The sequence below is a fragment of the Labeo rohita genome, chromosome 7, assembly GCF_022985175.1.
Source record: "Labeo rohita strain BAU-BD-2019 chromosome 7, IGBB_LRoh.1.0, whole genome shotgun sequence".
NCBI lineage: Eukaryota > Metazoa > Chordata > Actinopteri > Cypriniformes > Cyprinidae > Labeo > Labeo rohita.
Genome location: NC_066875.1, coordinates 23,554,470 through 23,567,105, shown reverse-complemented (window position 1 = coordinate 23,567,105; position 12,636 = coordinate 23,554,470). Strand labels below are relative to the sequence as shown.

The window sequence follows — 12,636 nt, the reverse complement described above, 5'->3', positions numbered from 1 at the left end:
CAAGCAGTGACTGAAGCACCAAATAAAGCAAAGACTTTGTTTATGTTGAGGAGATATTGAAGGACATTTTATTCAACAACTCAAACTTTTCACAGAAGATATAGGCCTATAATAAAGGTGCTTTTTCCTCCACGCTTTTCATTATGCACGATGCCTCTCTCGCTTTCAAACAGTAAAGGGACCAAAATGTTCAACATGCACCTGGATTGCTGACAAATATAGGCAACTGATTTTATTTCAACTATTTCAAAACATAAAACACACTCAAACGGTGACAGCAGCTGATACAAAGCTTAAATGACAATCACTTATTTTATACATGTTATAGTCTCTGGATCCAATTTTTAAAATTCCAAAAAGAAAAGAAAAGAAAAATCTACAAATAAAATAAAAGTGGTAAAAATTGCGCACAGATACAAAACCTAAAAATGGATTGGTGATAAAGTCCCAAGGTGGCATTACTATTTTGCTTTTGATGATCTCTCAACTCCTCTTCCATTTGGTCACTGCTCTCCAACAACAACCAAAAAGAGTCTCAAGTCCAGGGCCAAAACTGCATTTTATGGTTAGATTTAAAATAATGAATACTAATGAGAACAACAAAAACAAATGTAAGTTACACACAGAGTACGTAGCAATTACCCTTTTCTCTCTGAAGTGGGGTTGCCTCTAGAGGGCCATAGGGAGAGGAGGAGGGGCGAGAAAGACTTACTAGATGCGGGATCATCTGTGCGTTTACTACAAGGGAATCAGGTGGTCAGGAATGGCTGTATGTAATTCTCATTTAAGGCAGCCCTGAATCAGATTATAAACACACCTGTTTGTTGTGCAACTAGAACATTTTTTTTAACCCCCACTTTTGGAGCCGGACAAAATATTTGCTGCAGTCGGGTTTACTGATGGGCACACTGCACGCCAGGACCATGATGCCCTCCTTCTTCATCCGAGCTGTCGTTGTACGCCTCACGGCGGTGACCACCAGAAGAGCTCTGGCTTACAAATTCCTGCAGGTCCACTTCCTCTGCGTCTCCAGAGATGACAGGTGGATCTGCTCGTGTAGGCAGTAAATCCTCCAACTCCTGATTTAAAAAAAAAAAAAAAAAAAAAAAAAAAAAAAGACATATTAGGGAATTGTGCTTTGGTTTAGAGAAAATCTCTAAATAGATCAGCAAGTCTCTTATGCTCATCAAGGCTGCATTTAACCAAAAATACAGGGGAAAGAAATAAATAAATAAAAGTAATATTGCAAATTTACAATAAAAAAAAAAATATATATAAAAAAAAAAAAAAAAAAAAAAAAAATATATATATATATATATATATATATATATATATATATATATATATAAAAAAATTTTACTGAGCGTAAACGTAGTAGTGCATTCATAATATTCTTAAATAACTCCAAATGCATGTTTGATCTTACCGTCAGCTTCTCTGGGCTTAACCAGTTGTTGTCTGGGAACTGCACATCAAACTTGATGAACAGGTCACCCTTCTCGAATGGGTTACGGTACTGTGGCATGCCCTCTCCTCTGACAACTCTGACTGAACCTGTAAAGAGACAACATTTTTTTTTTTTTTAAACAAAGTCTACAACTCATTTCAAACTCAGGCAATACAAAATTTGCTTTGAGAGGACTCACCTGGCTCAATGACTTTGCCAGCTGGGTATTTCACCACAATCTGTCTGCCATCTAAGTGTTTCAATGTGAAATGGAAACCACAAAGTGCTTCAACAAGGCCAATCTTATGGGTCATGTACAAGTCGTTGCCTTCTCTTCTGTACGTCTGTTGAAAGTTTAAAAGCTTTAGCTTTACTGAACAGATTACTCAACATATATAAACAAAAACGCTGATGTTTCAGTGGTATCCCATATCAGTCATGACTCTTGCTTCACTTAAAGGCTTGAAAGGGTGGGTTTAGAACCTGTAAAGCAGCATGTTCATGACACGCTGTCACTGCAATCTGCTTTACATTCCCGCAGCAGCTCAGCAGTCAAGAGGCCAGAAGATCTAAAGCCAGATTATCTGTATGGCTGAATCACAGCACGACAGAACAAATTCTGTTACTTACTGGTAATTAAACTTTTTCGTTTAATTTTGAGTCTTTAGGCTGCTTGAGTTCTAAACCGCCTGGCTAACTTTTTCAACTTTTACATACGTTTTGAATATATCTCACAAAGCTAGTTAACAAAAAAAAACAACACACAATTAACAATATTATTTCACACTGGCTATGTAGAATATATTAGTTATTAACCTGTTCAGTCTACTATTTATACAATTATGTTCCAACTGTTAACTCACCCTTTAAAAATAAAAGTTAAGTTATTAAAAAGATACCTTTTGAACCCAAGCTGGGTATATTGCACATTTATACTCTGAATTTTAGAATTACTAAACATGAATGAATATAGTTACATGTCTGTTTGCTAGAGGTAAAACATGTAATTGCCTGTTTTGGGGTTTCTTGGGGTTTCTCAATGAAAAAACAAAACAAAAAAAAAAACAAAAAAAAAAAAATGACATTATAGTTGTGCCTTAGAGAAAAATAAATAAACAAAAAAAAAAAAAAAAAAAAAAGTAAGGTACAATGGGGCTAAAGGAGCCCTGGTCTAAATGGTGCCTTTCTTATTTTTCTGTAAACCACTAGATGGAAAACAAATGTAGCATAGCACATTCCAAAACATTCGCTTTTCAAGATGTGCAAATTTGGTCGATTCTTGACATGGGCAGCAGCGCAAAGTTGATTCTGTGTTTACAGTAGCAAATGAGAATCGCTAAAATTATTCAGTACATTTTGTGACAAAGGTCTTAAATTATCTTCAGTTTTGTTTAAGGTAATTAAAAGCAACAGTTTTTAAATAAGAATATGTAAATGTATGGTACGTGTGGTAAAATGTGCCCCAGCTGTAGGGGCTGAAGGCACAATAATTAACCCAATTAATAGATGGCTGACTTTTCCATTTGTTGACACAACACAACAATGAAACCATATTTAAAAACATCATATTAATCATATCATATAAAAATATAATTTGTTGTTCCTTCTGTAAATCTATATTAAATTATTGGATCTCCTTCAATTCTCTCAGAATCTTTACTTTTTTAAATTGTTTCTGGGTTTTTTTTTTATATTACCATTTTAATGACAGCATATTTATTGAACAAATTCATTGTTTTATCAAAATAAGCTGAAAATAGTACAAACTTTGCTAAAGTGACTTTTGAACAAGTATTAACTTATACATAAGCTGTATTTATATCAATACTATGTGCCTTTTGCCCAACAAATAGTACAAGACTTTTAGCCCATATGTGGAGTAAAAGTCCCCCAAACCACCTCATGCATTCATAAGATTTTTAAACAAAATAAAGAACATAAATGTTCAATACAAACATTTTTTTCTGAATTTTGGGGGCAGTGAAAAACACATTTTTTATTAAAGTGCGACTTTAGCTCCGTTGTACATTACTTTTCACGAAGGAAAAAAAAAAAAAAAAAAAAAAAAAAAAAAAAACAAAAACAAAAACTTTAAAATTGATCGGTAATGAGAGTATATAAAAACAAAGCTATTACTGTACTTGTACATGGAAGCGTTTTCCTCATATTATTGTTAATGTACTTTTATAACATGACAAAATAGTTACAATAGAAATGGTAAAAGAAACTAAAATGAATTCGAACGTTTTACATTTTAACATGGACAAAATTGTATAATACTAATAGTAGCCAATTATGGTTAAATTAAGTCTCTGATAAATTTGTAATAATCTTAAGTTATTATAAAGGATAAGGGATAGTTCACACGAATGAAAATTGTCATTTACTCACTCTCAAGTCATTCAAAACCATAAGTTTTCTTATGTTTAACATAAGATATTTTGAAGAATGCTGGCAATCACAGTTGAAGGTCCCCATTGACTTCCGTAGTAAGGAAAGAAATACTATGGAAGTCAATGGGGACCTTCAACTGTGATTGCCAGAATATACAGCTTTAGAATGACATGAGGTGAGTAAATGATAAATTTTATTTTTGGTAAACTATTCTTTTGGCTTTTGCCCAGATATGGAAAAAAACCCCTGATAATTTAATCTCAGAAGCTTCTGATTTAACTAAACATGACGATCATAACCGCTTCTGAACTTGAAATTGAACCCTGACATACCTCATGTTCCTTTTCCTGCAGAACCAGAACAATGTCTCCAGGTTCTAATCCAGGTGCCTGGTCAGCCTCTCCGCCAAAGGTGATCTTCTGTCCGTGCTTCATACCTTTATCCACGTGCACTTCCAGAATCTTCACCTCTTTGACCACCTTCTTCCCCTCACACTTTTTGCAGCGGTCCTTCTCACTGATCACCTCACCTGGATCACAAATAAGCCATCAGCAAAGCTTTCCTCCACATGAACATCCTGGCCGACATTCATAGCTCAGTAAATGTCAAAGTACATTCAGATCGGAGCCCTTTACCTTCACCATTACAGTCAGTGCACACTGACTGCATCTGTTGGACCATGCCAGGGGCCAGCTGTCTGATCATAATGCGCATACCACGCCCCCTACAGGCTGTGCACTTCTGGACTGCACCAGACTTCCCGCCTTGACTGCATAGGCAGAAAAACAGATTCAGTTTCACCAATACTTCAGCACATGCAGACTTAAGCCAGAGGAAAGTTTCAAACTTTAAAGCCTTTGTGTTCCATTTAGCTCAGATGGATTTAACAATTAAATAACACTCATAAAAGGGTGTGGTGGGAAAGAAAGTAAGTGAGATGCACATCATGAGAGAGCTCTTTTTCCTTAATTGATGTGAAAACACCCAAAAATTAATACAAATATTACTCACCCATTACAAGTGCTACACAGAACATTCTTGCTCAGCTGTAATTTGGTTGTTTTTCCATTGTACAAGTCTTCAAGAGACACCCTATGGGGGGGGGGAAAAAAAAAAAAAAAAAAGAAAAAAAAGTGAGTAAGCTCTTTCAGAATATTCCAGAATATTATGATGTAACCCCAAATAAGGCTTCTTAAGCACATGTTGTTATACATGTGCTTTGCAACAGTGAGAGGATGAGGAAACAGAAAAGAGGTCAAAGTGACCTAATTTCTAGACATTTCTTTAAAAGTGGAAGCTTTGTGATTTTACTTACTTAAGGGGGTGGACCATATCTTCCCCTCTCCGCCGCCCTCCGTTCCTGCTCCGACCCTGTCCACCCATGAAGCCGAAGAGACCACCGCCAAAGATATGGGAAAAGATGTCATCCATCCCACCTCCTCCACAGCCACCTTCTCGCAGACCTTGTTCCCCATAACGGTCGTACAAGTCCCTCTTCTCTGGGTTAGTTAGTACTTCATATGCAAAGCTAATCTCTTTAAACTGAAAAGGGAGGAAAAAGAGATGAAATATTTAAAAAGGCATTACGGAAATATGTATTACTGCACTAAAAGGATTCACCAGAAAAGAAAATTGTAACTTACTCATCCTCATATTGTTCTAGATTAATAAAATTTATTTAACTTTGAAATACAAAAGACATTTTAATGAAACCTGAAAGTTTCCAGTCCACCAAAACTGACACTTCAAAAAGTTTAAAAACAAAGTTTAAAAAAAAAATAAAATAATAATAATAGCAGTTTTATGAGGTTTGTTCTTGTGCATCAAGCATGTTTGAGTGTCAATTTAACATGCATGTTCAACAACTGATATTTATATGCAAATAAAAGCCTAAATTAAACCTGCTCAACATATACAGTGATTGTGTGTCTTTAAAAAACACTTGGGTTAAACCACTTGATTTATATGGATTACTTCTGCAACCCAGTTATGAACTATAGGAAGCATCAGTTTTGGTGGAACTGACTTTAAAAGGAGAGACAGAAAGCTTTCAGGCTTACTTAAAAATATATTAGTGTTTTGAAGATAAAAGAAAATCTTATTTTGGAAGGGTGAGTAAAAGAAAAATTTTCAGTTTAACTATCTTTCATAACACTTTAACTGACAACTAACACTTTAAAAGCACATAGTCATAAAATTTTACATACGTGACCCTAGACCACAAAACCAGCCGTAAGTAGCACGGTTAACTTTATAGCAATAGCCAACAATGCCTTGTATGGGTCAAAATTATTGATTTTTCTTTTATGCCAAAAGTCATTAGGATATTAAGATTTTCCAAAGTAAACTTAAAGTAATTTTTTTTTTTTATTAGTAATATGCATGGCTAAGAACTTTATTTGATTTTTTTAGAAGATGATTTTATCAATATTTTGATGTTTTTGCACCCTCATATTCTTATTTACTCAGCTTTCAGATGATGTATAAATCTCATGGTGTATAAAAACAGACCCTTATGACTGGTTTTGTGGTCCAGGGACACTTTAACTCGCATGTGTACAAAGTTATAAATCTCTTCACAACATACTTGTTTTAACTTAATACATGTCTTGAGCTCGATATTTGGAAAAAGAAAATTTTAAAGTCTTACTTTGTCTCCAGCATTTGGGTTTTTGTCAGGGTGGTATTCCTTTGCTAATTTCCGATAAGCCTGAAATAGGTTTTAGAATGTTAGTTTCACTTCAGAGAGCATTCAAACAAAACGTTCCACAACATTTCCAACATTGTTTTAACCAAACGAGCATGCGTTAAAGTCAAACGAGTCACACCTGCCCGAATATTCCAGCAAATATCTCTAGAGATTTTAACATGATTTGAGAAGGACTCTCAGGGAGTTTGTTTGTGCGTCATGAAATCAAGCGGCCTTGAACAGCGCAACTAATCTTAACACAAAACAGCCAACTTAGCTAGAAGCTAGTGAGCCATACTTTCGCTCGTCACTGAACAGATAATTAATAAGTTTGAGGAGTTATCAAACAGAGACTCGTTGTGGTTTACGCCGGAGTAGAAACCCCTCACGCTAAACACCTAGCATTGCTAAATGTGAACAACAAAGTATAGACAAAATATCCACAGGTCTATCATACGTGTCAGTTTAGTTTTAAACTGGTTCAGATGCGTTGTACATGTGACCTTTTTAGTATTATGACACACATGTAAAGGGAAAAGCCCCGCGTCAAGGCCTACACACCGGCCACACGGTTGAGCTGATGCTAACTGTGTTTTCAGCCGCTAACATACACAGGAAGATACACAAGATGACTGCGTTTATTGTTCAAGTCCAAGACATAAGTCAAACACATACACGAGTAAATGAATATGTAAAGACACAGCAGATATGCTTGATAAAATCCCACAACAACACTCCATCTCGCCGGTTTTGTCCGACGATCTGGTAACTATAGTCACTAGGCCAAACTCAGCTTTAGCTCAGTGCTAATCCTCCTCTCTCTTCCTGATTCACACACAAAAATCAGTCGATTCACTCTCTCAAACTGCGCTAACGAGCACCGAAATTAAAGTCAAGACATATGAACCCGTACCTTCTTCAGTTCGTTTTCGGAGGCCGATGGGGAGACCCCGAGAATGTCGTATAGTTTGGTATCAGCGACGTTGGACATGGCTGTGCGGAGTGAAGGACTGTCTGCGGGAAGCGGAGAGCTGAAGAGAGACACCGGCCGGAAGCGTCAACTTTAACCTCTCCACACGCGCCTCCTCTCATAGCACTAGCACATGTCATCGCGATGGAAAAATGGCACACATCCTTCATATTAACAATCAGCAACTTTCTTTTGACGAGTACAGCTAAAATAATTTAATAAGAAGGTGTTTTACGTAATATATACAACTTTTTCGTGTGCATACATACACAACTCCGAATGCTGTCAAATATGCTTTAGTGTATAAAATAAACAGTGTTCAGGGTAACGCATTACAAGTAACGCGAATAACGTAATAATATTACTTTTTTCAAGTAACTAGTAAAGTAACGCATTACTTTTGAATTTCTAAGAAAATATCTGAGTTACTTTCTTCTCCCATTTATTGATTGACAAGTCTGTCAGGAAGTTAGAAGTAAACATGATACTGTATTTACAGTATCATGTATTACTGTATTTTAGATTAAATGTAAACATGCATTAATTCATCTCACTCACAAAAAAGTGAAAGTGACGTATTCCTCAGATTCAGTATTCCTCAAAATGAGTAAAAACAGTGAAATGCAAACTCAGAATATGACGCAACCCTGCAATGATTAAATATGTTAAAAAAACTCCAAATATCCTTTATGTATTTAATCCCATTTTATTAACCAGTGTCTTTGCTGCTGACCTTTGATGATGCAATTCAACCATACTAATAAGCAAAAATGACTTTAGATAAACTAACATTTGTGCTTCATTTTTTTTTTTTTAATAGCTGAAGAGTGATCCCCTGCATAAATGTGCTTTTCTTTCAGCCTGAGGTGAATTCATTTCACTTTTGGTGTAAAAGGGCTTTTACATTAGAATTGTTTTATATTAAAAACAAAGAAGCGAGCCCTGTCCAGATGTCAAAAGTTAAACGTAACTATGTAACGTAATTAGTTACTTTTTTCAAGGAGTAACGCAAAATTGTAATGCATTACTTTTAAAAGTAACTTTCCCCAACACTGAAAATAAGATGACCTGATTTCTGAAATGTCATACAGGCCAGTGGTCAAACAATACTGAAATCTCACGTTATACTTTGTACAAACTGAAAAGTGAAAATACATTTTTAGTTCGTTTTTTGTTTGTTTTTTTGTAATGGTTGTGGGTTTCATAAATGTATATGGGTTTCAAGGGTCAAAATGTTCAAAAATGTCAAACTGACCCAAGTGCTTTTGATACATCAAGACTATGAAAAATAATAAACAGGAACCATTGCAAATAGCAACACAGTTCAAAACAGTAAATTCTAATAAGAAAGTTCTGACTTATAAATAACTATATTGAATACATATTTAGTATTTTCTGATTGCATTTAATGTTTTCATTTTGACAAACTGTGAATAGACTACTGTAATTATTTTTTTTTTATGTTAATGTTTGTGCTTTTGTAAATGGACCTTTATTACCCCTAATTAACCTTATTATGATGCATTTTAGGCTAATTTTTAGCACACACGATGTGCTTTCTTCACCTGTTAGTCATTTCCCATTAAATTTAAACAGTAAAACTATTATGGGAGAGTGGGGTAAAGGTGAGCCATTTTTTACTTATGTGGTCCTCAAGATAAGGGAAAATGAGGCAGAGGTACAATGAAAGTATCTAAAGAAATTTCAGCATTTTTATCATTTTAAATAATCTGAATCTATCTAGGACAACCGGTTCTAAAATGATGGCTTCTTATAATAAAAAGTGTTCCCACGGCTCAGTTTGCCCCAGGTTAGGGGGAGGTTGACCTGAGTCAGTGGGTAAGATGAACCATCTGGGTTTAAACTGACTATCTGACTGAATCAGATTCAAAACCATGCAAATTTTTAAAGATGATTTACCTCTTTTAAAAATCAATTTAATAATCAAAATTAATTTTACAAAAAGTCATAGTTCTTTTCTTAAAACTAACTTAAAATAAAACCAATTAAACAATATTTCATTTTCAGTCCTTAGTTTTTTGCATTTCTGAAACAATATGTTGAACACCAAAGTTTTAACCTTCCCAAAAACAGACTAAAGAGAGAGTTTGTTGAGTAAAATTAAGTAAAAAAAACTTAACTAGAATGAAGGAATAAATGTTACTCAACCTAATAAACATTTTAGTATGCTTTATGCAATGTCAAACAGGCCATTAGACACTACAGGTGGAAAGCGATTATAATGTGGTGAAAAACATCTTCTGGTTCTCAGAGAAGGATTTGGCGCACATGTACACAGTTAAAGTGCTGGCTTACACCACTACATTTGGTTTACTTTGTCCGATAACTGGCATTTTGAAAAAAAAAAAAAAAAAAAATAGCTAGCCTACCAATTCAAGCTAATATTTAACTAAATGATTTGCAAAGTTTTACATGTTGCTAAATCAGCTTTATGCATCATAAATATTACTAGACCTGGATAAATTTGCTTTGATGTAACAGCCATTACATCTGTTATACTACAATTTTACACTGACAAGCCCCAAAAAAAAGTTTTTAAAGTAAATGGGTGCCTTCCACTCTTCCCATGTGAGATTCCAAAATACATATGACAGTAAAAGTGTACAGTTGCTAAGATATAGGGAGTATAGGGGGTCAACTAACCTCACTCTCCCCTACTTAACCCTAAACAATCCATGGAACAACATCTCAGTTATATAGTCTACCCTGGCCATATACATTCCAGGGTGGATTTGTATTTTCTCTTTTCTTCCAGCAGCTATTACAGAAATATCGGCATAATAAGTATGATTTGATTTTAACCGACATCCATTGAGATACTTTGACTTTTCGTAATAGACAGTGGAAGGTAGCAGTCAATTATGCTCAAATGAAGATGACTGTCATTAAGCCCAGCTAACAATTTTTGATTCTCAGAACGTCAGTTTTTGATTCCCAGAACTATATTTTTATGTTTTTTGTTTGTTTGTTTAGTTGGTTGGATTTTTATTTTTGGTTAGCTATGAAAGTTTACTTAACGGAGATTAGAACATTAGTGTTTGGTTCTCAAAACGTTATTTTGTTAAGGTTTGTTTTGGTTAGCCAGGAAGGTTTTGTTGCCGTGAACAGAACGTTAGTTTTTGGATTGTATTGTATATATATTGTTATTATACCGTCCCCTTAACCTCTTTACTCTTTACCCCGCAGTACATTATTTATCATCCAGCACACTCACGAGCCAGTGAAGCTCATCCATTTGCTGTGCTCCTACACTGTGCCCAAATCACCTTTAACAGAATAAAGTGTCAATTTACCCAAAATCACCACGTGATGGCAGCAAATGACCGTAGCAGCAGCAGCAGACAAGCAGCCCAAAACATGGTGTTTCAATGCCCACCTTAAGCTGTATACCTTCAGGAGCCACTGCCGATTTTTAGAGCAAGTTTGATTGACCAGTACTGGATGTACAAGAACCACTGTAGACAACTAGTTGTCTGTAACTCTCGTGGAGATATGTTGGACAAAAGCACACCTCTTACTTCCTGATATTTATCAATAATGTATTGGGCTGTTTCTCTCCGGTTATAAAAAAACAGCATAAAACAGGGTTGGTGGGTGTATTTGGGTGGACTAAGGAACATAATGTTATTTGTAAGTGTAGTTGCAGGTGGGCTATCATGAGTCAGGAAAGGGATTTGACTTTTCACTAAGCTCGGTTACTGTTGCCATGTCTGACAAGCTTTTACAAAACGTCTGAGAAATAGACACCAGAGATTTACATAAACAGAGTAAAATGTGCTCAAGTGTGTCAAATGAAGAGACAGGCTTTTTTTCAGGCTGGAATAAAGTGTGAGGATTTAAAAAAAAACTGTTGAATTACACAGTGAATTTATTTATTTGATTTATTTATAAATGGTTTAAAACGTGTATCTTGTTTCTAAAGTGACTCTCATGATCTGGCTGTAAACTTCTTATGGATATTTTCCTGCTTGTTTTCATTGGAAGTCACTGTCAACACGTTGGGCTGTGAGATGAATCACAGACACACTTGTGTGATATATATACACACACACTCACTTTAATAAAAAAGGTTCTTGGGTTCCATATTATACCTTAGTGTGCAAAATATTACCTTTGTGTGTTGTGAACTGATCATTACGATGAAGACCAACATCTTTTTTCTTTGGAATAATATGCTGTGACCCATTCACCATACAATGAATCATTCACAATTGAACCAGAACCTTGTATTGTGAAAACAAATGGGGGCACTTTTCATTTTCAAAATTCATACTGACTTTAACCTCAGTGACAATCACCTAGGGTGGCCGGGCCTCGGGGTCTCATGGAGGCTGTGACCTGCACTGCGTCTGTCCTTTTCAAGACGTATGAGGCCTTGAGTGCTCCCATAGTCTAATTCAACATGACAGATCAGTGAGATGGACGCTGGGAGAGGACTAAAGGAAAATAAGTGAACAGAAAATGAAATGACAGTGAAGATGAAAGCAAGGCAAGTTCTTAGCGTGTAGACGTGTCCAGTAATGACAATAATAAAATATTATTACTGGTGAGCTTAGGCTGACTGAAGAAAAAAGTAAAGTAGGCTCTAATAGAAATAAGAGGGAATATGCATGCTGTTATTTTTGCACATCATACATCGTTCAAATATACTTCAGGTGGTGTAATTTTATTAAAATGTAATTGGACATCTCTCACATCAACATCTTTACAATTATTCATGTTATGACTAAAATGGAAGCGCAATTATAATTTGATATACAACATATATTGGTTAGAAAATATATTCCTGCTTATTTTTACTTATTTAACAACAAAAAGAATAATTTCTATACAAAAGGTGTGAGCATCATTTACAATTTTCCACACTTTATCTATAGCCTGTAATGGATTGGTTGAATCTCCAAAATGGTATGATTATAGGTTAAAGAACATATAACATATGTGCTGTGGTCTTTAATGGCCACTGCGATATAATGATAAGTGCACACAGGGAATTTGCTTAAAAGCTAAAAAGCGATTCTGAAAAACCAATGGCAAAATATATAAATCAAGTTCGTGTTTGTGTAACCTTGGTAATATTAGATATGGTAGCCATTCTTGTTCAAAAGCATGTTC

At 35.2% G+C, this 12,636-nt stretch overlaps 1 protein-coding gene across 1 annotated transcript; it reads right to left on the bottom strand.

Moving 5' to 3' along the window:
• Positions 1-217: 217 nt before the first annotated feature.
• Positions 218-7,608, bottom strand: dnaja2a (DnaJ heat shock protein family (Hsp40) member A2a). Its single transcript, XM_051115297.1, has 9 exons — positions 7,444-7,608; positions 6,492-6,551; positions 5,157-5,383; positions 4,853-4,933; positions 4,477-4,610; positions 4,174-4,370; positions 1,647-1,791; positions 1,427-1,554; positions 218-1,079 (listed from the first exon to the last, which is right to left on the bottom strand). Exons 1-9 carry the CDS (start codon positions 7,519-7,521, stop codon positions 894-896), a joined length of 1,236 nt encoding a protein of 411 aa, XP_050971254.1. The 5' UTR covers positions 7,522-7,608; the 3' UTR covers positions 218-893.
• Between the last annotated feature and the right edge of the window lie 5,028 nt (positions 7,609-12,636).

Bases quoted from the DNA above. Each gene is read 5' to 3' on its own strand.
- dnaja2a (XM_051115297.1), bottom strand. From the start codon at position 7,521: ATGTCCAACGTCGCTGATACCAAACTATACGACATTCTCGGGGTCTCC. The intron at 5,384-6,491 runs GTAAGACTTTAA...CTCCCTTTTCAG, and splicing joins ACCCAAATGCTGGAGACAAA to TTTAAAGAGATTAGCTTTGC. The intron at 1,792-4,173 runs GTATGTCAGGGT...AACTTTCAACAG, and splicing joins TGCAGGAAAAGGAACATGAG to ACGTACAGAAGAGAAGGCAA.